Source organism: Danio rerio, chromosome 12 (assembly GCF_052040795.2).
Source record: "Danio rerio strain M-AB ecotype USA chromosome 12, GRCz13ab, whole genome shotgun sequence".
NCBI classification, from domain to species: domain Eukaryota; kingdom Metazoa; phylum Chordata; class Actinopteri; order Cypriniformes; family Danionidae; genus Danio; species Danio rerio.
In genome coordinates this window covers 17773086-17800958 of record NC_141032.1, presented here as the reverse complement: position 1 = coordinate 17800958, position 27873 = coordinate 17773086, and the positions used below count along the sequence as shown (strand labels likewise).

At 38.5% G+C, this 27873-nt stretch overlaps 2 protein-coding genes across 3 annotated transcripts in view; one reads left to right on the top strand and one right to left on the bottom strand.

Annotated features, from left to right (window-relative positions):
* plxdc1 (plexin domain containing 1) overlaps positions 1-15160 on the bottom strand; it is a 133685-nt gene extending 118525 nt beyond the window's left edge. For both annotated transcript variants that reach the window (NM_001442325.1, NM_001146306.2), the window contains 1 exon segment: positions 14999-15160. In NM_001442325.1, the coding sequence (NP_001429254.1) occupies positions 14999-15074 (76 nt within the window). In that variant the 5' untranslated portion in view covers positions 15075-15160.
* Positions 1-27873, top strand: part of LOC147841344 (uncharacterized) — a 221416-nt gene that overhangs the window by 58063 nt on the left and 135480 nt on the right. The window lies entirely within an intron of this gene.

Genomic DNA, 27873 nt, shown 5'->3' with positions numbered 1-27873 from the left:
GCAATCTGCCAATGTTTAGTCCTGTAGTGTGAACTAGGATTAAGAAGCACTGTTTGTAACACCTTGACTCACTCAGGAAGGCAAAAGGTTTGCAGGATTTATCAAACACAAAGATTTATTTACAAACACTCACTTGGAAGGACATCGAAAACACAGAAGACACAGGAACAACATGGGTTGAAGACAAAGCACAACTGAGAATAGCGAACCTGGAACTAACTGAACACGGGGACTTAAATACAAAGGAGATTATTAAACTAATTACACACAGGGGTCAGACACAGGTAGAAATAATGAGCATTAACAACTGGTGGGAACTGGAACAAAGGGGTGACAGGATGAAAACAAGATGATCACATGACAAAGACAAGGAACACAGGACCTGAAACTGTTGTCACTGCTTTACATTGATGATAGCTTAAGCATAAAGCGGGGCAAGTATGTGTGAATCAATTAGTTTGTAATGAAATAGATATGTCTTTACCTGACAGCAGGTAAACATATGACACGAAAGTTAGGACTTAACAAATAATTGACTAAAATAACTTTCAAAAGCTGTGATTGTATTGAAAATGTAAGGAATGTATGTTGGTGTGATTAGCAGTAAATCCCCCCTGTGAAAGCCTGAGGGCATAGAACAAGCAACCAAGCCCAGAAGAAGCCAGGGAAATACTATTCTATGGTAAATCATTATAGTGTTTGTATAGGAAAAACAGGAAGAATACACTGCTTTAATTTGATTTAATGAAATTAACAAGCACAACCCTACTAAAAAAACAGCTTTGGTTGGTTTTAGCTGGTCGATCAGGCTGGTTTTAGAGGGGTTTTGGCTACTTTCAGGCTGGTTTCCAGCCATTTTCAGCCTGGTCTTAGCTGGTCAGGCTGGGAGATGACTGGCTAAAACCAGCTTGACCAGCCTAGCCAGGAGTGGAGCCCAGCCAAAACCAGCTATGTCCAGCCTAAACCAGGCTGGTCAAGCTGGTTTTAGCTGGATTTAGCTGGTCATTTTTCAGCCTGGTCCAGCTAAGACCAGGCTGGAAATGGCTGGAAATGTAATGCAGCTTGGAAGTGGCCAAAACCCCTCTAAAACCAGGCTGGTCAACCAGCTAAAACCAGCCAGCCAGCCTAGGCTGGTTTAAGCTTGATTTTTCAGCAGGGAACAACATACAATATTTTGCATAGCTTGGCTAAGACAGTTGGCAAAGAAAGTAGGCTCTGTTTAGTAAATGCTGCTCCAGCTGAACAGACGTGCTGGATTCACATGTGATAACAGAGACTGCTTTATAGACAAATGTGCACAACAAATCGCATGTGATTTATTGTTCAGCCCTAATGGCAGTCTAAAAGCCAACATGTAGTGTTAGTTCTCACCATATCGGTTTCAGGCAATGACATCCAACTTATTTTCCAATACCAATATTTCTGTTTAGTTTGGTTTCACTTTAGTACTCAAATAACTCCTCTACTACTTAAAAAAACTCATTCTAAACTCAGTAATATTCAGTGATTAGATCATTATTTCAGTTTTGTTGATATATTACAGTTTGGACAATTGAGTTGTTTGCAACGTAATATTAGTTAACCCTATGAAAAGTCTTGTGGGATTAACAGTGTGAGAGCACTCTGTGAACCTTTGACAGTTAATGTGGAGGAAGTTATACTGGTGGGATCTTTAAAATATTTGGTGCATAAATTAACACTCAATTTTTTTTTGATAAACTCTCTGAGAAAGTTTTTTGAGTCTCGTCAATGATTAGGTTTGTTGAGGAAACTAGGGAGTTTAATGAGAAACACATTTTGATTGTGTGCTCCCTCTCTGTTAAAAAAAAAAGATAGAAAAAAAAATAATTGTAAACGTAGTAAAGTAACTGGTGAGTCACCTCTCACCAATCTCTTTACTGTAACAGTAAAAAGAAAAGCCTACATTATAACATTCAAAAAAAAAAAAAAAAAAACTTGGTTGTTAAAGCCCCGAGGCAGGCTAAAGCAGCTTTCAAATCTTTTGTACTCATCTTGCTGAAGCTGTTTGCTGCTTTTTAAACTGTTAACCATCAAATCATAATAAAACCTCAATGTCATGACAGACGTCTTTAATTTTAGCATATAAAAATAGATCATTGAGAGACTTACACTGAATGACAGCTGTCATACTACAATGATTTATAAAATCTTCTTCATATTCATGACGTTATGTCATGATTATAAAGGTGTCGTAAATTGTCTTATAAATCGTCATTATTGTTTCATGACATGTTAAAATCTTATGAACACCGTCTTCAAGTAAAGTGATGCAAACTAATTTACTGCTCGTCCCTAAATCAACTTCACTAAGATCATTTATTCATTATTATGTCCTTTCCTGAAAGAAAAGGGTTGTCATGGTATTAGATTTTACACACCATGGATATTGTAGTTAATAAAAATATCTGTACAAACATTAGAGAAAAAAATATCAGGCAAATTTAATTTTTGTTTTACCTTTTTTCCCATTTATTTGCGGTTCCCCAAATGGGCTCCCATTTTCAACTTTTTCCAGTTGGTTGGAGCTACACTGTTAGACCTTACCGGGGTTTTTTTACAGTAGAATACTGGCAACACTCTTGCCAGCCACTCACTGTAAAAGTTCGGTTACAGTAAGTAACTGGCAACAGTGTCACATTAACCTTTGAGCATGCAAAATTCTGTCATACTGCACTACGAAGTGGAATTAAACAAAGCGAGTAGTGGAATTAAAAAAAATAATTAGAGATTGAAAAAGCAAGCCAGAGAGGTCATGTTTTGATCTTTGATTGGTATCAAGCAATCACATGATGTGATTTCGCATGTCAGCGTTCTCCAAGATTGAACTTTCCAATGCTGCGAATTATGAAATTTGTCGCATGAGCGATCATTCCAGGTCTGCAGTACTCACATGCGTATGAATAGAAGTCTGTAGGCAGAAAAGTGCAGTGTGACCGGGACTTTAAGCTGTAACTCTAATTAAACACACCTGATCAAACTAATTATGGCTTGTTAGAAATCTACAGGTAATGTTGAAGCAGGGTGGGTACTAAACTCTGCTGTGCTGCAGTTCTTCAGGAACTTGGAGTTTGACCCCCACGGTATATAGCAGGGGTGCTCAATCCTGTTCCTGGATATCTACCTTCCTGCTGATTTCAGTTGCTAGCCATATAAAACACACCTGCCTGTAATTATCAAGTGGTGTTCAGGTCCTAATTAATTGGTTTAGGTGTGTTTGATATGGATAGCAACTGAAATCTGCAGGAAGGTAGATCAGCAAATGAAACACAACATAATTATTTTAAATTTTAAAGTTTTAAATAATTAAAAACTGTGTCAAATCTTAATAAAAAGTTTAAAATAATTATAAAAAATAAAAATAAAGTTGGCAACACCAAAAAAACAAAGGATCCAATCTTTTATTGTTATAATTATCTCATGACAACAAACTTTTTTATTGTTTGTAATATAAATTTATAGGTGGAAACACTGCTCTGAAAAATACTTAGCAACAAACTCACAACCAGGGACCGGACAGTGGAGCTTTTGTGTGTGGATGGCTATGTGTATCATGTTTTTGTGATTCCCTGTGATGATGTGCAAATGTACCTTACTGAGAAGATGGAATTTAATTTTGGCTTAGTTGCCAGAAAGATACATACAACTGTTAGCATACATTATGGCAGTATGCAATATCCAATAAATGCATATACTTAAACAGAAGTAATGTAAGAAGTTATATGAGGAGAGGTTAACTAGCTAACAATATAGCTTTCAAGTACACAGTTCAAGATATATTTATTTATTACTTATTTTAGAAACCCTCAAAAACATTTGAACACATTTTACTTACTCATTGTAGATTCTTATTTAAAGCCTAAAACATATCAGACTCTACATCTGAATTGATGGACAGAGAATAGAGCACACTCAGCAGTAAACAAATCAAACACCTGGCTCCCTTAAAGGGCCAGCATTTTCTGAAAACTCTTTGTAACACCTTTGTGTTTAGAATAAGACAGACAGCCTGTGGGAGTGAGTGGTGATGCCTAAATCATTGTTATCACAGTTATTTACTGCACAATCTACAGAGTAACAGTGCAGTTATACTAATTAAACACACCTGATCAAACTAAATCTAAAGGTAGTGTGTTGAAGCAGGGCTGGAACTAAATTCTGCTGGGCTGCGGCCCTCCAGGAGTTTGACACCCCTGGTGCATAGCATATTTTCAAAGGAATTGCTTACATTTATCACAGTCATGCACATATCATTGAATAAAAACAATAAAAATATAAAAACTTCATCCAAAGCAAAAAAAAAATAAACAAATAAATAAATAATCTGATCCTCATGTTGTTCCAAACCTGTAGTAATAATAATAATAAAAAAACAAATAACCTGAATAATACATTTATTTAGGAAAGTCTTTATACTATACTGTTAATGCCACTTTTACCTACTTCATTTGAAGTTTTCCAAACAAATTCATTGAGTCTCTGCAAAAATGTATGTACGTGCTGTTTAAGATATTTTTTAAATAACACATTTTTACTAGTTATTTAGCAAAATAATAATATTCAGTCTAAAGTGCAATTTAAAAGCTTAACTATAAGCTAAACTAGGCAAATTAGATCAATTATAGAAAAGTAAACAAAGTTATAAAAATGATTGTGATAATTTGATTGCTCTGTGTGAATATTTTTGCCTTTAAATGCATCTCGTTGATATCTTTACCTTTTAATTAGCTCTGTGACATTGACATTGGTTGACTCCTGCTATTCAATGTTAAAAACATAAAAGGAACCAATGAAAACACAGAGATGGCTGCAGAGAAATTTAGCTTATCAATGCATTGTCTCACTTTCTCCTCAATACTGACCATACACATACCAAAACTGAACAGTATATATATATATATATATATATATATATATATATATATATATATATATATATATATATATATATATATATATAGCAACATAAAGCATCAGAGTACATGGGGTAATAATGGTTGAGCAGTAATTTACCATTTATTATCACAGTAACTATCTGTAATGGGTACATAAAGGAAATTACTGTATTTATTCTTTGCATTACAAAATTTTATACAAATCCTGCTCCTTTTACAGTAAAATACTGTTTCCTTTTATTACAGCAAAACACTGGCTATTTTACAGTTATTTACTGCATAATCTACAGCAAGGGTAACAGTGTAGTGATACATCATTTATTTTCCAACACTGATTCCCTTTTTTACTAGCAAATTCGTTAATTCAATACAGATTACTTGTTTTTTTTTCATGTTTTTTTTTTTTTAACTAGGAACCATAAAAAAATGTGTATGTGAGCAAAATGTTTATTTCCTTGTGATTTTTTCAAACATCCTAACTTATTATAATCTACACATAATATGAACAGATGCACAAATACATAGCTATTTATATGTTACATATTATAGACTTTGTAGTATAAAGTGTTTGTGTGCAAATCCGGACAGAGATTAGCTAAACTGAAACGAAAACTGTCCAGTTGCTGATTGCATGTTTAAAACAAAAATCAGCCAGATCTTGCCTGTCAATATGTGCATCCCTTTTTTCAGGTGTGGACAGAGCCTGTCAGTCTCCTACTTGGATGATGTGGTTCTTCTTCACTGTATCTATGCATACTTGTTTTACAGGTTTAGTACTGTTTATATTAAAGATCTTGATGAAAATTGAGACGATTGATGACAATTATAAACGCAGCTTTGTTTTCATAATAGATAGTTAAGCTGGAGGTGAGGCAGTGTTGCAGTAGGTAGTGCTGTCGCCTCACAGCAAGAAGGTCGCTGGGTCGGTGGTTCGAACCTTCGGCTCAGTTGTTGTTTCTGTGAGGAGTTTGCATGTTCTCCCTGCCTTTGCGTGGAGTTCCTCTGGGTGCTCCGGTTTCCCCCACAGTCCAAAGACATGCTGTACAGGTGAATTGGGTAGGCTAAATTGTCTGTAGTGTATGAATGTGTGTGGATGTTTCCCAGAGATGGGTTGTGGCTGGAAGGGCATCCACTGCATAAAAACTTGCTGGATGAGTTAGCGGTTCATTCCGCTGTGGCGACCCCGGAATAATAAAGGGACTAAGCCGACAAGAAAATGAATAAATGAATGAATAGTTAAGTTGCAGTCACACTAGAGATGTGCGCGAAAATCTGTTGTACGTCACTGCGAAAAGGGGCGGGATAAAACAAGATGATTAGACATTTTAAAAAGCGAGTGTTTGGTGTGAGCGAGTGCTCACACAGTCATGTGATGCGATTTTGCAGGTCAGAGTTAACCAAGCTTGGACTTTCCAACTCAGTGATTTTCGAAACTTGATGTACGACCTTGCGTTTCTGGTATCACGCATTCATGTGCATATGAATGGAAGTCTATGGGGAGAAAAGCCCAGTGTGACCAGAGCTTCATGCAGAACAGAAATAAAGAAAATAGCATCTAAAGCATTCAAACAAAAATAAAAGACTCAGCAATGAGTGAGCACGGGGAGTTTATATGGTGAGTGTAATTAGTGTATATGATTTTCAGCTGTGTGTGTCTTCGTAGAGTCCTGTTGTTAAGAGCTGTATCGGGGTTGATTGGTCCAATGCATAATGAAAATAGTCTGGGAGGATGAGACGTGATGCTTCTCAATATCCTTTCTTTTTAGTTTTCTGATTTTATTTCTGACTTACTAGTTATAACTGCTAAAATACTAATTGTAGGACATTTTCAACATCCACATAGATTACGCTAACAATAAATTAGGACTCACATTTACAGATTTACTATCATGTAAGATAATTTAGATTTTTTAATCTCTTGATCTGAAAATGTAAAATTGAGTGGAATTTATTACAAAAACAGATGCCATGCAATATAACAATAAACTATCTAGTCTGAGCAGCAGATCTGCTATGAAGCAAGTTGTCTCAGTTACTCATCACGGCCAAATCTCTGCCCTCTTTCACTTCTTTAAACAAATCTCAGATCTCTGACATTCCACACAGAATCTTCATCCTCTTCATTTTGGTTTATCATGTGAATCTACAGCTTTAACTTTGGTAACAATGTTAACTTTGTTTGGCGTCATTTTTAATGTCTCTGTGTGATTGGTAAATGGTGTCAATTTTGTAGTAGTCCATTGTATTATAATTACTGACTGTTGATTTGAGTTTGGGAAAATGTTGTGCAAAATGTCTGTCAATTTTAGTTTTTAGGTTTATATATGATCAGACCGAACTCCTGGTGAAGATTTTATTATCTTCAAGGTTTTATTATCATCTTGGTTCTTTGTTCTGAGTTGAGTATTTAAGGTATATGTGCAAAACTGTCATTGGGATTTTGTAGCCAAGATATCCCTGTTGCAGTGTCTGAGTGAGGCAAAATTCCAATTCTACCCCTTAGCCCTTCCCCCTTGTTTTACACGTTCACGCCAAGGGGTAGGGGTGTGTCAATTCTTTTTAGCTTGAAGGCGTAGGACTATGGTTAAGGGGTGAATAGCCCTTTGAACGAAGATTTTTCAGGACCACACTCGAAACCAAGGGGTAAGCCAACGGCAGTATTGCTGAACCCGGAGATAAGGAGATCCACAAATTAGTATCTTTTGTCTTTTTAACGAATTTTTACATTCAAAACAAACACATTTTTTAATACATTTATAACAGCATTTGTGTTTTATCGTTGTGCTTTTTTTAAAAAAAAAAGCTAAAAAAAAATAAAAAAAAAAACTCAAAATGCTGCGATCTGTAATCCATAATCATAACTCCTCTATAGCAGTCCCACAACATTCTGTGGCACACTCAAATACCCTGTCAGTAATGTCTAGTGGCTGAGAATGGTCTTATTACAGTGTCTGCTATCATGTTAATGTTTTTTTCATGTGTTTACATAGATGAATATGGCCACTGTGTTAAACACACAGTACAGTTACAATCTTATTGCCACATTAGATCGTTATGATAACAAAATGTATGCCTTCAGTGATTCTTGAAGATAAATACCAAAAAATAGCACAACTGGAATAACTATTGCAGTCGCGATCTGTGATCTCATATGAAGCATGAGATCGCGATGACAGGATGATGTGCGCAGGTGTAAAGTACCAGGAGCTAGTTTAAGAATGCAAATGGCAGGGCTTGCTGTGGGTCTATTGAGGAGGAATCTGGAGGGTTTGCTGGCAAGACACTTGTTAAAGTGTTTCAAATGTTGGGTATCACTGTAGAGCCAAAGAGTAAGGCTATTACAGTAGGTATGCAACTGAAGCCCCACAGGTGGTGCCGCTCACACTAGGTGACTGTGGGTCATGAAGATGGAACCGTTGCTCAACAATGCTGGAAAACAGGCCAAGGTCTAATCAATGTTGTCTAGATTGCTTGAGTATGGGTGAAGATGTATTTTTAACCTACGTTGATTTACAGTGGGGGAAATAAGTATTCAACACATCACCATTTTTCTCAGAAAACAAATTTCTAAAGGTGCTGTTGACTTAAAAATTTTCACCGGACATTGATAACAACCAAAGAAATCCATATATGCAAAGAAAACAAATCTAATTAGTTTACAAATTAAGGTACATGTAATAAAATGAAATGACAGGAAAATATAATGAACACACTAAAAAAGGGAAGTGTAGAAAGGCAGTTAAAGCCCAGACAGCAGCTAAAAGCTCTCAATAGTAGCTCTTTGTCATTGTAAATTTATATTAGCTGTTTTTTTTAACTATATGACTTGGACGACTGCCAAATGTTGAAGTTCTTCTAGATTTATATTTTTATTATGTCTCAATTTCTTCATGTGTTTCCAGAAAGACTGGAGGAATAAATCGTCATGTGGAGCACTGGCTACTGTTAGACTCCTTGTGCATTAAAATCACCATGAAAGGAAAGTTGTTATTTTTTTTTCATACTTTTTTCTTAATCTTTTTTCCACATATTGTGATGTACATCCAATTGAAACTGTCCTAAAATTAGAAATGAACAAAGATTAAAGAGCCCTTATCATAAATGAAATAGGGTCATATTTTGGTTGTAAGGGTCTCCAACAACAGTCAAATATGCATGCAATGTCAAAAAACACTTTCATGACTTTTAATATGCATTTACTTTTAGCTAATTATCCAAGTGACTTCCTTATAAATCGTTCAGCGCTTCATTTGTTCTTAAACCCCTCTGTAACCAGGGGTATGCGACAACAGAGGTGAGGATCCTCATGCAGGTTTATTAGAAAGGTCAGGCAAGCAGTCATCAATATAGGAGCAAACAGATGTATGAGATGTATGAGTCAAATTAACAGGCAGATGGGCACAAGGCAGGCAGTAAACAGGATGAAACAAATAAGCGAGGTAAAGGATCAAAAACACGGCAAAGGCAGACAAAGGAAATGCTTTGTAGTGTCACTTTAGCAGATAACAAGACAAGTATTTATAGTCCCTGAATCAGTCCTAGAGCAGCTTCAGCTATGCGAGTGTAATCAGTGGAGACTTGGAGCAGTTGTGTGTGTGGCATGACTGAATATGTAATCCATTTACAAGCAGATTTGTAGTTTTATGTGTGTGAATGTTTACCAGCGAACTCTAGTGGTTGTAGATCGCTGGTGATCATGTCACCCTCCTTAGCACGAAGCTAATCTGCGCAGTTTGGACTGATGACAGCCTGTTGCAATTGGTGGACAGCATTCAGCACGAGACAGAATGAAATGCCAAGCACGGCTTATCAAAAATATAGAAGTAGTCAGAGTACATAGTGTATGTTAGAGCTGCTTGATTATGAGAAAAATCATAATCACGATTATTTTGGTCATAGTTGTAATCACCATTATTCAAAACGATTACAAAACGATTACAGTCAAAATTATTCGCCTCCCTGTGATTTTTTTTCATAAATAAATATTTCTTAAATTATGTGTGACAGTGGAATTTTTCACAGTATTTCCTATAATATTTTTTCTTCTGGAGAAAAGCTTATTTGTTTTATTTAGGCTAGAAAAAAAAGCAGGTTTAAATAATATTTTGAAACCTATTTTAATTGCTCAATATTATTAGCTGTAATACTGTCACTTTAAGAATAGTGCGGCTCTGATATGGTTTCTCTTTCATATGTCTTTTGATTCTCAACTTGTTTATTACACAAATGAGGGTTAATGTGAATTATCACTAAACACGCACTCTGACACAAAAGTGCATGTATTTGACCATTAAAGTGCTCGCATTAAGATGGCATTACATGTGTTTGCTCTGCTCGTCTCCAAGGCTAAGTGCGCACACACAAAACAGCATGCGCTCTTTCGCGTGTTTAAAACATGAATTATTGGAATGTACATCTATGAATGATGCGCATCCCATGCTGCAAACATTACATAACAGTACGTGCTTTTAGTCATTTTCATGTGGAACTAGGCTTTGCAGAGCAACACATGTGTACAACTGGAAAGAGGATGGTATATGATGGAATAATCGTTTCTCTTGATTAATGTTTTTTCATAATCGTTAGAAGCCAAATTCGAAATCGAAACCGGATTTTTTAATAATTGCACAGCCCTAGTGTAGTGTGAGCATATCTGCCAACACTCCTGTTTTTTTCCCGGGAGTCTTCGTTATTTCAGACCCATCTCCAGCCACCAACGCATTTGTTATTTATCCCGGAAAATTTCCGTAATTTCAACCCAGCATTTTGGTACGGTCAATGGAATTCAACTGTGCTCGCCAACATTGGTATAGGATCCGATCGCAGAGGCTGACCGAAACACGCTTCATAGTAGTTACTAACACCATGGGACACAGTACCTGATTCTCAGGGCTGGCGCGTTCATAGAGGCGACCTAGTGGGCCGCCATAGCAAGGACATAGTCCACGAATCTGAATATTCTATATCGAGAATATAAACCCACATAGCAAATGTTTTCTGGCCCAGCTCCAGGCCACACAATTACTTTTCCCTCGGTCCAAGTACTGCAAAGAATGACGGCCCTGAAGTGGCCCATAACTGGATTAAAGACAAGGGCCACACATGGGCCATAACCGGCCCGAATATCAGCCAATTTATCACCCTTAACTGGCCCTGAACTGGGCCAAAACAGGTTCATTATTGGTACCGATTCTCAGCCATAAGTTAACCATATTAACACCACCTTTTAACCAGAAACCCCAAAACTGAGCCATAACCCAGCCCGATACCCTAACCATGTGAAAAAATAAATCACAATAAGTCTCAATTCTCAAAATGTCTATATTTAACAATAATGCATAAGCCATAGAAAAATATTACGGCTAGAATTGTTTACATAACTGTGTGATAGTTTCCTAAACTACATCAGTTAAAACTTAATGAATTTAAATGAACAGCACAGAAATCAAAATAAATTACACTAACTGACAAAAGTTTGGGGTCAATTTATTATTATTTTTAAAATTAATTTCATTTAATAATTTAAATAAAATTATTCCTTTCATCAAGGTGGCTTTTATTAAATTTATTTATTACTTTTTGTATATGTAGTTTCAAATTAAATGATTACTCCAGTCATTATTGCTTTTATTATTCATTCATTCATTTTCTTTTTGGCTTAGTCCCTTTATTAATTTGGGGTCGCCACAGTGGAATGAACCGCCAACTTATCCAGCATATGTTTTACGCAGTGAATGCCTCCCCAGCAGCAACTTATTGCTGGGAAATGCTTTTATTATTATTACCATTATTAATATAAATAATAATAGGTGATGCAGTGGCACAGTAGGTTGTGTTGTTGCCTCACAGCAAGAAGGTCGTTGGTTTGAGCCTCCCCTGGGTCAGTTGGCATTTCTGTGTGGAGTTTGCATGTTCTCCCTGCCTTCGCGTGGATTTCCTCTGGGTGCTCCGGTTTCCCCCACAGTCCAAAGACATGTGGTACAGGTGAATTGGGTAAACCGGAGCACCCGGAGCACCCGGAGGAAACCCACGCGAACTCAGGGAGAAAATGCAAACTCAACACAGAAACGCCAACTGAGCCGAGGATCGAACCAGCGACCCAGCGACCTTCTTGCTGTGAGGCGAACGTGCTACCCACTGCGTCGCCTCTGGAAGGCCATCTGCTGCGTAAAATATTTGCTGGATAAGTTAGAGGTTCATTACGCTGTGGCGACCCCAGATTAATAAAGGGACTAAGTCAAAAAGAAAATAAATGAATAAATGTATGTGAGTGTGTGCAAGAGTGTGTGGGTGTTTCCCAGTGTTGGGTTGTGGCTGGAAGGGCATCCGCTGCATAAAACATATGCTGAATAAGTTGGTGGTTCATACCCTGATTAAGAAAGGTACTAAGCCGAAAAGAAAATTAATGAATGTTTGACATGGTGTTTTCTTTTTACGCTTCTTGTGAAGTATTTAAGGATATAGCTTGGTTTAATGAATTATACCTTAACCTTTGACTGCATTTTCCCTTATCTCTAACTGCCCCACCAAGAAAAAAAAATTTGGATTGACTGTTTTTAAAATTGTTATAGTAATTTAAAGGAGAACATTTTGTATGACATTTTGAATTAAAAAAAAAATTAACATAAACATAAATAAATAACATTTAGCGACATTTTGTACAGAGCTTAACTACTTTACAAGGAAAATAGTTGCCAACACTGGTCTTTCTTGTTCAACACATTATTCAGATGACTTGCTCATTAGAACTCCATGCAACTAAGAAGTGTCTCTACCTAATGTTCGTTGCTTCCTAAGCATGTGAAGTTTTTACGTTACTTTGAAACGTTCGTTCATTCATTCATTCACTACATTCATGCCTGCATAGTCTTTACACACAAAAGACTTATTGTAGAGTTAAGTAAAGTGTTATTGTTTAAATTTACGTTGAACGGCATGTCATGAATCATGATGAAACATTCTGTGAAATCCAAATTGTAGCGTACTACAAAGACAAACACAAATTGTGCAGAACAGTGGGTTGTAATGATCCTCATATGATATACAGTAGCTTTGGCATATTGGTATTGATAATCATTTATGTACATAATGTGCTTTTACTCATTGTGACATAACTGATAAAGTGTGGCTAAATTAAAAACATTGTAGCAGGTTGATAATGTTTATTCATAATTCCTTTTCTTGGGCTTAGTTTCTTATATATCAGGGGTCGCCAAAGCAGAATGAATCACCAACTATTCTGGCATATGTTTTTTTGCAGTGGATGCCCTTCCAGCGGCAACCCAGTACTAGAAAACAACCATACACTATCATTCACACACACACACACACACACACACACACACACACACACATTCATACGCTACAGCCAATTTAGGTCATCCCAAATCACCTATAGCACGTCTTTGGACTGTGGGGGAAACCGGAGCACCCAGAAGAAACCCACGTGAACACAGGGAGAACATGCAAACTTTACCCAAAAATGTCAACTGATCCAGCTGGGACTCAAACCAGCTACCTTCTTGATGTGAGGTGACACTGCTAACCACTGAGCGACCATGTCGCCAGGTTGATGACAGTTTAACATTATTATTATAATAAATATGCAGCAACAAAGATCCGATCAATTACAAATAAAAAATGAAAACCTGACTGCTTACATGTATGTGTTATAATGGGTCGTGTGTGTGTGTGTGTTTGCATCTCAGAGGGACCTGAGAAAAGAGATGTGCGAGAGGGACAAAGAGGCCAGTGTAAGTAGAGCACTGCTGCCTGGAAGTGAATACGCTAAAAATACTGTATCTCTAAGGAGGACAGAAATACACACATTGGTTGTGTGTCATCAAAAAGAGGAAGGAATTAAGCGGTAACACAAAATACTAGCCAAGCTGATGTTTGAGATAGCTCTTTATATTCAAATGCACATTTATTTCATGTAACTTATCTTTTGATACTTTTCTAAATGTTGGTTTAAAAAAACTCCCACCCTTAGCCAACAGAGGGTGCACCCTTGATTAACCCCATGTTGCATGACCCAAAATGTTTACAGATCTTTCCTAGTTTTCTGACTGACATCTGTTACTCATAAAATTGATGTGTGCTTGGGAGGGGGATGCTTCTCTGTATTCTATAGGGGCAAAGCCAGCTATCAGGCAAACCCCAACATTTAGCACATGGGTTCATTTTCTCTGATTCATTAAGCTCCTTAGAATAAGAAAATTAAATATACACACTAAAGCCAAACACAGACCTCCAGCCTACACAAACAATCAAATCAGGCATGTACAAAGACAAGATAAGCACCAAGATGTTCCTTTTTCATTCAAACCCTGGTAGCCCTCCACCACTGTGCATATCTTTTTTTTTTTTTTTCACAATTTAGGTAATCTGCTTAGTGGGAGGGTAATTCAGTATTTCAGATAAAAGAGACATTTAAAATGTTCAGAGTGATGTCAAATCTGTTCTGGATGAAAGCAATTTTTAGTATCTCCATTATTGGACACATGCAAGAACATGTTAGATGACATGCAATGTGCAATGCTGGGAGCTTCCAGATCAGGTTCAAAAACCCCTACACAAGTTATACATACATAAAGACAGCTAAGTGGATCTCACATAAATCCGTTTTTATTTGAAACAATTTTATTAAACCTAATTCATATTTTTTACCGCTTAATTTCCTTTTTGGACAGACAAAAACACACACACACACACTTTTAAGTTTGTGGTAACTTGTTAGAATTTTTCTAAATATCAAGTTTATCATTTACCCCCACAATGTAGTCAAAACCTGACCCACAAGTACACTACTGCTCAAAATGCAAAGACGTGTCCTTGAAGATTACACAACCCTCATTGTTTTATTTATATATATATATATATATATATATATATATATATATATATATATATATATATATATATATATATATATATATATATAAATTAATAAACATGATTTGGTATCTGCATACATTTACTTGCCATTAAATAGTTGCTATTATAGGTTTAAATGTTTATGATGGTCATGATGTTAAAGCCAATGCATATGCCTAAATATTTGTGTTTTCTGGAGTATTTCTTACCTTTCTGCTCCTGAGCCCAAATTCCAGGCAGCTCTGCCTGTGAGAGACAAATCAACAGCACAGCACACAGACCCATGTCCAATTTAAATCCTTTTGCTTCCCACTCTCCTTCACACACTTCTCTCCTTTGCTGTCTTCTCAGTCCTCCTTCCACCTCTCTCTGATATTACTCTGGGTATTTCATATGCATGTGTTCCATAGACTCATCCTCCTCCTTTTCTGCCCTCATTTCCCCCTCCCTCTTTTCTTCCATTCCATCTGGCTATTTATGTGTCTTCTAATTTTTGTCAACCTTTTCTTACTTTCCCTGTCTTTACACTCTCTAGATAAATTGTACAATACTGCATGCATTGTTATATCTAAAATAGTGGTATGGTAGAAAGATTAGCACATTGGAAACCTCTATTGCCATAATTGCACTACATGGAAAACACATTTCACATGTTCAACTTTGCATCTAATCTGAATAGACAAATAGTAAGCATATTTCAGTGTGCTGTTTTAGTAGAAGGCCTCAAGCTTGGAATATGGCCCGAACCCAAAGAACTCCCCCTTCCTTTTAATATGGTTTAATAGATTGAAGAGTGAGGAGATTTTGGTTGGAGGAAGGATGCCTAAAAATGTTCCTAAAGTAGAGGTGAGTGGGCTGGATATGTGTACAAGTGATATGCTGGTTAATGTGATTAGCTGAATGATTTGTTATAATTTTGGTGAAACCAAGTGCTGCAAAATGCACCATTAGGCTATACATTCCATTTAGGAAAACAGGAGGAAGACTGAAGCATGATGACAGGTATCAAAAGAGACTTTAGCACCATCCGAAAGGTACTGTGACTCTGCTGCACTGGAGCTGAAAATAAAGTACAATTTGGTGCCTTGGTAGATTAAGAGAAGATTAATTTAAAATATTTTTAAATTGGATACATTTCAGACTTTCTTAGCAGTAGTAAAGAACTTAAGCATTTCTCTTAGTGTTATTGGACCTTAGTGTTGCATTTGATACTATTGACCATAAAATTCTCTCTGAAAGGCTTGACAATTATGTTGGTATTACTTGAGATAGTTGGGATCACCTCCACACACAGCTTGTGCTCTTGATCTCAACTTCTTGCTGTTGTGGACTTGCTTATAGCTCTGCAATTTAGTCACCATGCATCAATTTTTTTTCCCTGTGAATGAGAGGGCTTCTTAGAGTCTTAAGGAGGGGTGCTGGAAGGTGCTTAGACTGAGGACTCTGTTGTTCTACTGGTGGAATTTAACTCCCCCGTGGGTAATGACATGACACCTGGAGAGGCTTGATTGGGAGGAACGGCCTCCTTGATCTGAATCCAAGTGGAGTTGTTATTGGAATTCTGTGCTAATCACAGTTTGTCCATAACAAACACCATGTTCAAGCATAAGGGTGTCCATCAGTGCACATGGCACAAGGACACCCTAGGATGGAGGATGATTGTTAACTTTGTAGTTGTATCATCTGATATCTGACCATATGTCTTGGACACTCGGGTAAAGAGAGGGACAGAGTCACAGATCACCACCTGGTGGTAAGTTAGATCCACTGGCAGAAAGGAAAGCTGGACAGACCTGGCAGGCCCAAACATATTGTGACGGTCCTCTGGAAACATCTGGCTGAACCACAAGTCAGAGGGATTTTCAACTCTCACCTTCAGAAGAGCTTTAACCAGATCCCGAGGGAGGCTGAAGACATTAAGACAGAGTGGTTTATGTTCTCCAACCATGAGAAGCTATGGCCATAAGGGGTGTGGTGCCTGTCTAGGTGGCAATCCACAAACCTGGTGGTAGACACTGGAAATAAGGGATGCCGTCAGGCCAATTGGCTTGTAGGACTCCTGAGGCAGCTGATGGGTACCAACAGACCAAAAACTACTAGGAAGAGTTTGGTGAGACCATGGAGGAAGACTACTGGTTGGCATCAAAGAGATTCTGGCAAACCGTCTGGCACATCAGGATGGGAGAGCAGTTTCACACTGACACGAACAAGGACAAAAGGACAAGATCTCTGAGTCAAGCGGCCGAAATGAGTTTATTTAACAGGGTGGCAAGGTGCACCCTTATATATAAGGTGAGGAACTCTGTCACCCAAGAAGAGCTCGGAGTAGAGCTGCTCCTCCACATTGAGAAAAGTCAACTGAGGTGGCTTAGGCATCTGTTTTAGATGCCTTCTGGACGCCTACCTATGGAGGTGTTCCAGGCATGTGTCACCGGTAGGAGGCCTTAGGGGAAGGTTTAGGACACGCTGGAGGGGCTATGTCTCTTGGCTGCGAAGACCTCGGGATCCCCCTGGAGGAGCTGGAGGAAGTGTCTGGGAAGAAGAAAGTCTGGGGATCTCTCCTGAGAAAGCTCTATTTTTTTTTAAAAGGGGATGTTTTTACAGTTCTTTGGAAAGTAACAGCGGCTTTGTTAGACTTAGTGATCCTTGTTATTTTTGTCATTTTATGTTACATTTGTCCTACACTAAAGAAAATATAAAAATGAAAACTTCATATGACCTTTGCTGAGGACTTTTAGTTTTCTGTCGAAGCACTGAATACACCACAAGCTGGGGCAGAAGAAGAGAACAAAACTGATAATTAAGTAAATAAAATAAAATAAATAAAATAAAATAAAATAAAATACTGATAACATAAATAACAGGAAAATAAATGATCAAGAGCACAATTACAAATAAAATTACAATAAAAAACTAATACAATAAAAAATATTAATAAAACCAATTCTTAATATAATATTTCTATAATAAATTAAAGTTCTTTATAGCCTTAAATTTGGAAATTTTTAATAGACTGAATTTTTATATTTTACTGATGACAACAAGTAAAATGGTTCATTGTTGGCGTACTTGCATTTATGAATATAAAATTTTGCTATCTGTGGTCTTTTTTGTGTTCATAAAAGCTGAAAACAATATGATTAAGGGTAAATCCATTGATGGAATTGTATGTTTGGAAGATTATTTTTCTTTAAAAAAAAATAAAATAAAACATCAGCCCAGCATTTTTTAACATGTCCAGAATAACTGGGTTTTAAGAAGACTACTCCAATCTATGTGACCTAAAATATTTAACTGTGTAGTATTTATATAATATAAAAAAACTTATTTGACTTTGTCACATCCGTATCCTTTTAATGTATTGATAATTGTTGTTAATTTCAAGAGTTCACACTTAGCTGATGATTGATAGTAATCAAGGCTAGTAATCAAGTCTAGGCAGTGGCGTGGGAGGGGCTGGGAGTGACTCCTGCTGGATTCGAGACTCTAGGGGGCTCCTGCGGGAGCCAGAGCCGTGGTGGGCAGGGATTCCGTGGGAGTCAGGAAGAGTTTTTGGGCGGTGTTGACTCCGGCGGAAAAGGGGTGTGGGTTAGAGGGGAGGGGGTAGGAACTCCTGTGGAGTTGAAGCTAGGGGGACTCCGTGGGAGTCTGAACTAAGGGAGTGAGGGCCTATGCGGAAGGAAGAAAAGAACAGTGGATGACTCAACACTAGAAGAAAGAAAGAGCATTAAACTTATGCTGAATGAAGAAAATTAGCGGAGGAACTCAACGCTATGAAAGGAGGGGGAGAGGGGGGAGAAGTGGGAGTAAAGGTTTGGGGGGGGGAGGTAGCAGAAGTGCTCTGCGCTTTAATAAAGAAAAGATGGGGCGCATAAATGCCGGAAGGGAGACAGAAAGAAGGACGGAGGAACTCAACGTCAGAAAGAAGAAAAGTTAGGAGAGGTTTTTTTTTTTGTTGTCTAGTGGCCGGGGAGGGGAAGACTCTAGCGAAAGGTGGCCGTGGCGTGATTCCTGTGGGAATCGAAGCTCGTTTTAGTCACTCCTGCGGGAGTTAGAGCTGGGGAATGATGGACTAAGGAAAAGAGAGAGAGTAGCGGAGGAACTCAACGCTAGAAGAAAGATAGTATTGCGACTGAACTGGTCGCTAAAGAGAAAGGAAGCGGAGGAACTCACGCTGAAAAGATAAGCGGGGGGAGGGGAAGAGATGGGAAACGGAAAAGGGGATCAGAAAAAGGGGGGACGGAGAGCGGAATTACTCAATGCTGAAAGTAGAAAAGAAGTGGCTATTAAATGCCGGAAGGTAGATAGAAAGAGGGGCTGAGAATCTTGAAGCCGGAAAAGGTAAAGGGGAGGGGGGAAACTAGTGGCTTGGGGGGGGGGGCAGTGAGACCCCTGTGGGGGTCGAAGCTCGGGGCGATCCCTGCAGGTCTAGCAAGGGTCTAGCAAGAGATGGGAGGAAGGAGGGGGCTGTGAGGGCTCTTGCTAGCGAGTGGTTGCTAAGGGTTGGGCTGGGGATGGGCTTGGCAGGACCCCTGCGGGGGAAGAGGTTAAGAGTAACTCCAGAGAGTTGGAGCGGTGGAGGGCAGGTAATGAGGGGGAAGCGGAGTATAGCTCGCGCTTGAGAAAAGATAGTAAGAAATGTAGCTAAGAGGCTACTTAGAGAGAAAATAGGAGGAAATGGCAGAGTCGTGCTCGTGCACTTGAACTCCGATGGTTGGTTGTCAGCTGGAAAGGATCAGCTGGGCTTCCTTTAGATAGTAGTGGCTAAGGCAGATGTATGATTTGAAGGCGTCTGATGACCATCGTCCGAGGGTCTGGATCTGCCATTGGGAGAACCCCTGGTGGGCTGCTGGGGTGGCTGCCCCAATTCTGAATGAGTGGCTGGAGAATGGTTCTGGAGGGAATCCTGAGGCGGAATACTTCTTTTAGGTGTTTTGAAACCAAAAATGTGTTACTGGACGGTTATCGTCGTCCGTAAAGAGGAGGGCAAGAGAGTTGAGCTCTTGGGTTCCCCTAAAATGTAAAGGTTAAAAGGGGGTTGGAAAGTGCGAGAGTGGTTGGGTGTGGGGGGGTTAAAGTTAGATGATATGGTTAATTCAGAACATCTTAGGAGGCCAAAGCCAGAGTGTACATAGCATAGAGGGTGCGGGCTGTTTTTGTGGAAAGGTATCCTTAGAGTAGTGTAATAAAGCGGGTGGCTTTGGGCAATATCATTTCTGGATGGTGTGGGACTGGTGTTGGATGGGGATCCACCTCTGGAGCCAATCGCTGAAATTTCTGGAAAGAGAAATGAGACAGAGTCAGCAATTGATTTTTTGTAACCTGATACATGTTCAGCAACTATACAAAACTGTTTGTATATCCCTGTCCCCTGCAGGGATTGCTGACGGGGCCCCCTGATGAAGAGGGGGGGGGGGGGGGGGATACGTCATACGTCAATTTGCATATCACTTACGTCATCACGTTTTACCGTTTCTGTTTAACAGCCTATGGTTAATAAAGGGGTATTTATAATTGCACTACACTTTATAAAAGCATGTTTATTTAACTAAATTTATTGCTGTTTGAATACAGTATGTCATTATAGATGTGTAGTGAATGTGCAGTAATCTCTCATATGTAATAAACTCAGACTAGTTCAGAAACTGTCACTAAAATATCTGTGATTGTGAACAAGAAAAGAATAAACGGTCCAATTAAATTGTTAAAATAAAGTAGAAGTGGATCGGTTAGACTGTACAAGGGAAATACCTTCACACTGCCTGTGCTAAATCATTTGTCGTCGGTACGGAGAGGGGTGATCTGCTCTCGGGCTGCAGGTGGGAGAGGCTGCTGTACGAGGACTGACTGGGCCGCCTGTCAGTGCTGTGAGGCGGGGGAGGGGCCGGCGGCATCACACGCAGCTCGTTGAGAAGAGTAGGGACGGTACAGTATGGACAAATGACAGTCTAAAAAAACTCCAATAACACACAAAAAAGTCGCTAGATTTGTCGCTAGGGGGGTCTGAAAAGTCGCTAAATCTAGTGACAAAGTCACTAAGTTGGCAACATTGGCGGCAAGCAATCAGAATGAAGTAGTCCACCGCTTGAGAGGTGTTCAGAGAACACAGACGTGTAAACTTTGGTTCCGACCACAGCTGTTCCCAAGAGTTTGATTATTGCAGTTGCCGGTGGGTTTTCAATTATTGAAAATCGCGACGACGCGGGGCCCCCTAATCACACGGGGCCCCCCCGCAGTGCGTGCCCTGCGGGCCCGTCCGCTACGCCACTGTGTAGGTTAAGCTTGTAGATTGAAGCTTGCTTGTAGATAAAAGCTTGTAGATTAAGGCTTGTTGTAGGTTGAAGCTTGTAGAGTTTTTAGCTTTTGTAGCTGATGAGCGGAGCAGAGCTTTCTTCGAGACGAAGATATTGAGATGAGAAAAGTCTGGTTATTTATAGTGAGTTAAGGATCATCTGATAGGATAATCAGTCATTAGCTAAAGTTGGAACAGCTGCAAACAATCATAAGCACGTGATCCTCTCGAAATTTGTTTATCAATAAACTTCACTTATTGTGCGTTACCTGCACATCTGGTGTTCTAATGTTGGCTGTTTCTCAATATCCATTCTTCAGAGATCTTGCATCCTTGTGTACTCAAGTAACGTCATCATCAGCTGCTAGAGTTCAGTTCCAAAACTCAAGGCTGCAAGAACGGAGTATGCATGAAAGTTCCCAGATGGTTCTTGATATCGAGGATGCATCGACGCAGACTTCCATGTGAAAAACTTCGAGAAGTCCCAGAAGTCATCGCGGCTGATTAAAGGAGGTGGGATTTATTATTACAGTTCAGAGATATACCTTATTTATCTCAGGAGTTTCCCTAAATGAGACGGTGAAAGTAAACATCAACATAAAAATCTTTATAAGGGCATAAACACAATAAGAGTGTTTATTTGCTGAAATTCGTATTAAAAATTGTTTTATTTGTATTGTGCAACTTATGTTTTTAATAGTCTTTATGCACTGTATATATTGTGAAAAGGGAAAAAACAATAAAAATTGTTATATGAATGCTGTAAAGTTTAATTCATTTTTCATTAAAAACACGTGAAGGTCATGTGACCATCAGAAAAAAACAGTAAAGAACACAGCGAGTTCATTCTTTCGAGGCAACGGTCTCCAACGGAAGAGGTGGAAAAGGACCTTGGTGAAGATGATCTGATTATGAGCAAACATACAATAAAGAAAAGTTTATGATACATGAAGATGATAAAAAGAGGAAGAAAAAGAAATCAAATAACATTTGCTAAGCAAACAGAGCAACAGAATCATCCGTGAAAATATCAATGGCAATTGAGAAAGAACTAAACAGTGAAAAATGTATGTAGTCATAATAATGATCAGTGTTGTGCAAGTAACTTCTAAACTGTAATACATTACAGAATACTTGGTACTGTTATTTAAAAGTAATCCCTTACCTTACAATATTACAGTCTCAAATTTGATATATTTTACATGACTCATATTACTTTTAAGTTACTTTAACCAAATTAACTACAAAATTAGAACTTAACATTCTAATATGACAAAATGTACTGCAGAGCATCTTACATCCAGAAGAAAGTGATATGATGTAGCATAATAACTGTGACCTTTCCAGGCTACTATATAGTATATAATTGTCAATGTGAAGGCTCAAGACTATGCAAGAAAGGATGACAGCCAGAATCACAAATTTTCTAAGTCTGTTAAAAAGTATAATAATCAGATTATCTGGAAATATCTGTGAATAGCTTGGCTATATTCATATTAGACACAACAGGCCTATTTGTAAACTCCAATGCCATGACAAAATGCAGATTTATTTTCTTTTCTTATTGTTGCCATTATTCTATTCACTTTAAATTCAAGTGGTTAACAACACAAAACTGTCAAGCACAATGAGAGCATGTTGAACATAGCTTTCTCAATATAATGCTCGTGCAGAGATTTCCTGTTTGTGGACACAACTGCTTGAGAGCTCTCAAAAATATGCTGCTCGCGTACAAATTTTCTTGCGTGCTCTCAGTACACTGCTCGCTCTGTGAGATGATATGCAGACTCACAATTTGTGTCTTGTGTTTTCTCCTTTCGTGTTTTTTGATATGATTTATATTAGTACAGTATTTATTAAAGGGCCATGACACACCCCACTTTCGGTTAAATTCTACTTCAGAATTTTTTCAAAAGATGCATGATTAATGGGCGTGGAGCTCCGCGAGCATGGGGCAGGAGTGGGCGTGGCCAGCAGGGGAGAAGGGGAGCGAACAACTGTTGATGTCAGTTAGCTCACAAAATTGAGACGCAAACCGTAAGAAGACGCATGAGTTTATAGTTCACAAAGTTAAAATGCAAAGAAATAAACAGTAATTTATTTCTGCTACATTTGTTATTCGTAATTTCATAAACACATAACCATAATTAATATCATTATAAAGATACGTGTGTTCATGTAAACACTATAAATGAGGATTCTCCCTCGATCCCCGGGTCTATTATAGATCTGAATTCAGACCTGTCTATTTTAACCATTAGCCCTGCTGGTAATCTGGAGGATTTAGGCAAACACAGCAGCACGGCCATGTGTCTGAATGTGAACGAACTCCTGATAAAAGTCAACGTCCGCCATTCTCTAATTCTCGTACTGCTCTCCCTACAAAAATGCTTGCAGCACACACACAGCTTTGCTGTATCGGCCCTGACAAGATCGCGGGGAAAAACATGCAACAAACCCAGTGGATCATGGAAACAAACACATACGAGCCTTCATGAACGGCTACTGCGTGCCGTAGATCCGTGACTCCGTGTCTCGTCTCACAGCTTGCTTGAAACTGGCAGGTCTGTCTCGCCTTCGGAAAGCACGTGCTCTCATGAATAATTAAGCAGCCGGCTCTTCTCATAGGATAAGAAAACTCCGCTATGAATAATAATGAGAAACCGACGCATCATCATTGCACTTGCAGTACTGCGCCACGTCGCCGATTTTGATCCCTCCCCAAAAATCATTTTAAGCCCGGAAGCTAAAATTAGCTGACAAAAGCTCAAAATTATCCAGTTTTCCCCACAATTAAAGCTGACAGGTGCTAACATTGTTTTAACTGATGCTCAACACACACACACATCTGTTAATATAAAAAAAAGTTCTCCAGGGTGTCCTGAACCTTTAAGGGCGCACTCATACTATGCTATTCGAACCGTGCCCAGGCCTGTTTCCCAGATTGTTTGAGTAGTGTGAGTGCTCTGAATCGGGCTCAGGCACAGTTCAGTTGGCCCGCCCTGGCCCGGTTGGAAGAGGTGTGCCAGAGCGCAGTTCACTATGGCCCAGGCGCGGTACGCTTGTAGTGTGAGTGCAAAGCGCACAGAAGCCCAAAACTGAAGTAGAGATGTGACTTTAAGGGACTGTTTGATATGGATTCAGTAATCATTCTTACTGTTCAATGACCACAAACTGTCATAGATTATTAAAGATGCACCTTCAGCAAACTCATTGTTCATGAGCGTCAAAAGTGGCTTATCTGTTCAGCGAAATTTTTGACTGCATGTCACTGCATCTCAAACGACTAAAATGATATAACTAAAGAAATGTCCACTGTGCTGAGTGAGAGCGCTTCTTACTGAACAGCGCATCATTGATGCCGCAAACGTGCTCAGGCCGGATGTGATGTGAGTGCGGGCCGAAGGAGGAGATGGGAGGGGGGACAAGTGTGCTTGGCCTGGTTCAAGGCAACTCTCCATAGTGTGGGTGCACCCTAACAATGACCAAAATACTAAAATAAACTTACATTTTAAGTTTTCAATGTAATAAACCATAACATTTTTGGCTGTATGTTAGATGATGAGATATTTCCAGTTTCAAACACTTAAAGACACAGAGAATATATGTTGGATGTGTAAAGAATAAATTTTATTTTAAAAGCATTTATTAAACATCCAAAAGGTGCACCACACTAATCAAATAAAAAAACATTTAAACAAAAATATAACTAACGCAAGCAGAAATGTATCTGTGATAGAAAATAGGGAAAAACTTGATAAGGTATTATAGCCTGCTGTACTATCACTCTTCAAATAAATGTCACTATCAGACTCATATTATCATAGCAACTAAAATAAAGTGGACTAGTGTCTGCTGTCTCCCACATTGATGATGAGATTGTGGAGGACATTTTCCCTGTAATCCTCTTCATTTTGAGGAGAAGCTGTTCTAAGGGCCTCTGAACATATATATTGGCTTGTACAGTGTTTTGAACTGTACTACAGAAAAGTACTTCAATTAATCTGTTGTGGTAGTACTATAGTTGCTATGGTAGCACAACAAGTTTAATATAAACAAATGACTCAGTGCTGTATTATTTTACAATATAGGGTATATTATGCTCCAATTCATTACACTTTACTGTAGTAAAACAACACTTTGTGTTTCATTTTATCTGTTCACTATTCTTAATACTACAGTATGCTGAAGCATTCATTAACAAGTTGTAAATAATACAAGCCTAAAACAAAGGCATTATACCTAACACTCAAAAACAATAGTATTTATTATAGAATTTTCCTTAACCTTTTAGTTTTTCATGTATTGTTAATGAACTGTGTGGCAATATATAAACCATATCGACATTCGTGGGATAACCAATTTAACAGGAGGATCTCTTGAGAGCAAAAGCATGATAGGGAGAGGAAACACAAGGCACACATTGAGTCTTCATCATCTGACGGAGCGAAAGCAAATCATTCGCACGTGAGCAGTTGTGTTTTGAGAGCATGCGAGAAGTTTTGTCCACGAGCAGAGGAAACCGGCACGTGAGCAAAGAGATTCGCTCGCTCATACATGAAAACACTCTCGACTTGTAATACTGCGCTTAAGACATTTGTCAGTGAAGTAACGCGATACGTGCATACGCCCATCTCGCGAATGTCCTGTCTTCTGCCATTTTCATTTCCGCAGCACGTTATAGCGGCTGAGCCAATAGCCTCAGACTTCCTCGGGCTTAAATCATTCCACGTTCAAAGTAAAAAGTTCCAATAGCCAGAGGGAGATTAATAAAAACACATGTGTATATTCACTAACCACACAGGAACTTGCTGTATTTTTTTTTTTTTTTTGTTAATGTCTTGCGAGCAAAAAGTTTGTTGTAACGCAAGCTTTACTGAACATGTGCAGAATAAAATATTACTGAAATTGTATTAGTAATACCTTACACTACTGCGTTACATAAAAAGTTATATGTTACTGTAATACATTACTTTTGTAACGCATTACTCCCAATACTGATAATGATTAGGTACAAAGATGAAAAGCAAAAGTAAGCAATAAAAAACAAAAAAAAAAACTGTTTTAAAAAAAAGTTTGTTTTTTAGGTATAACCGCAGTTTGCGACTATGCCGCCAGGTGGCACAAAGGGACGGGATGCGAACAGAAATAGACTATCCATTAGCTGTAAATACTCTGATACTGGTAAATAAAGATAAGCAATGAAACAAGGCATTATAAGTCCTTCATTAATTAATAAAAAAGACAACTAGGTTACATTATTTAAAGGAAAAAAGAATAACAAGTAACCGTTGGGGTAAAGTGCTTAAGTCCGCTATTTGCTTCAGAAAAAGCAAATAGCGGTTGATAAAAACAGACATTATCTCTAAAAGTTCTCATAATTGCAAGATTAAAACGAGTATATTTTTTAAATGAGGCAAATGCATTGGTTAACTAATTTTGCAGCCAGTTTAGATGTCACTTCGTGTTCCCTGAATAAGCTGTACAGCCAAAGTTTTTTCTGAGTCGTTTCTGAGTCGTTTAGATTACAGAATATATTATTTAGCCTCTCGGTATTGCGGCTCTGTGTGTGCTGTCAGCTGAATACAGACCTAAAATAAATTTAAAAAGCAACTACTGCGCGCTGTTATTCGTTCTTTTTTTCGAATAATGAACAATTTCAATTGTGAGGAGATAACGACAGCTTGATTTGCAGTATTTTCTAACATGTTATTAGCTTGAAATAAAAACAACTCACAAATAATTATTTAGTTTGCTTTTCTTTCCTTAAAGAGCCCATATTATGGGTTTTTGAAAATTCCCCTCCATGTAGTGTGTAACACAGCTCTAAATGAAGAAGGCGGCCCCACCCTCTGACATAGAAACCCAGACACACACACACAAACATGCCGGTCGATTGAAGTCACACTGCAGATGGATATATTGAGTCTCTACCCAAAGATGAAACCTCAGCATTATAGCCAAGCAGTTGGAAACTACTGGAAACTACATGCTACAAAGAATACTTCATCGGCGTTTGTTTAAAGGAAGGATCAGTAAAGAGTAACTTACTGATGGACGTCAGGATGGGTTTCTTCTTCCATTTCTCAAGTGTAAGTACGTGCGATTAAAGTTGCCTCGTTGACTCTAGCTTGCAAATGTATTTAGTTGTGATTTGTTACTTGTAACCGCGTGTACTGTATGAGGTTAACTCGCTTTATTCTCATATCGGGTGCAAAGCCACGTTTAAAACGCGACGCGTGCTGCTTTGTTTACGGAGCTCCGTGGAGGAGGATTAGTGTGTGTGTCTGTGTGTGCGTGCGTGTGTGCGCGCTGTCGTCCGGAGGTGTGTGTGTTTGTGTGCGCGCGCCTTGTCGTCCGGAGCAGGGTTAAGTGTGATTTTCCATGATTTCATTCCACTTGTAATGAAATCATGGAGCTGTGTGCTCCTTTGAAAATTTTAAAACCTAAAGCCAAACAACAAAAGTGGCTAAATGGTGATACCCGTAGCATTCGTCAGCTATGGAGAAAAGCTGAGAGAATATGGAAGAAAACTAAACTGCAGGTGCATTATGAAATTTTTAAAGACTCTATGATTAAATATCAGAAGGCAGTTAAAGCCGCAAAAGCAGAATATTTTGCTAATCTCATACAAAAGGCTCCTAATAACCCTAGAGTTCTTTTTAAAACAATTAACTTAGCCTTAAACACTGAGACTACGTCTGGTCTTGCTATTTGCCAGACAACATGCAAAAAGTTTTTACAGTTTTTTTATTAGTAAAATTGAAGCCCTTAGAGCTGGGATTCTGCCTC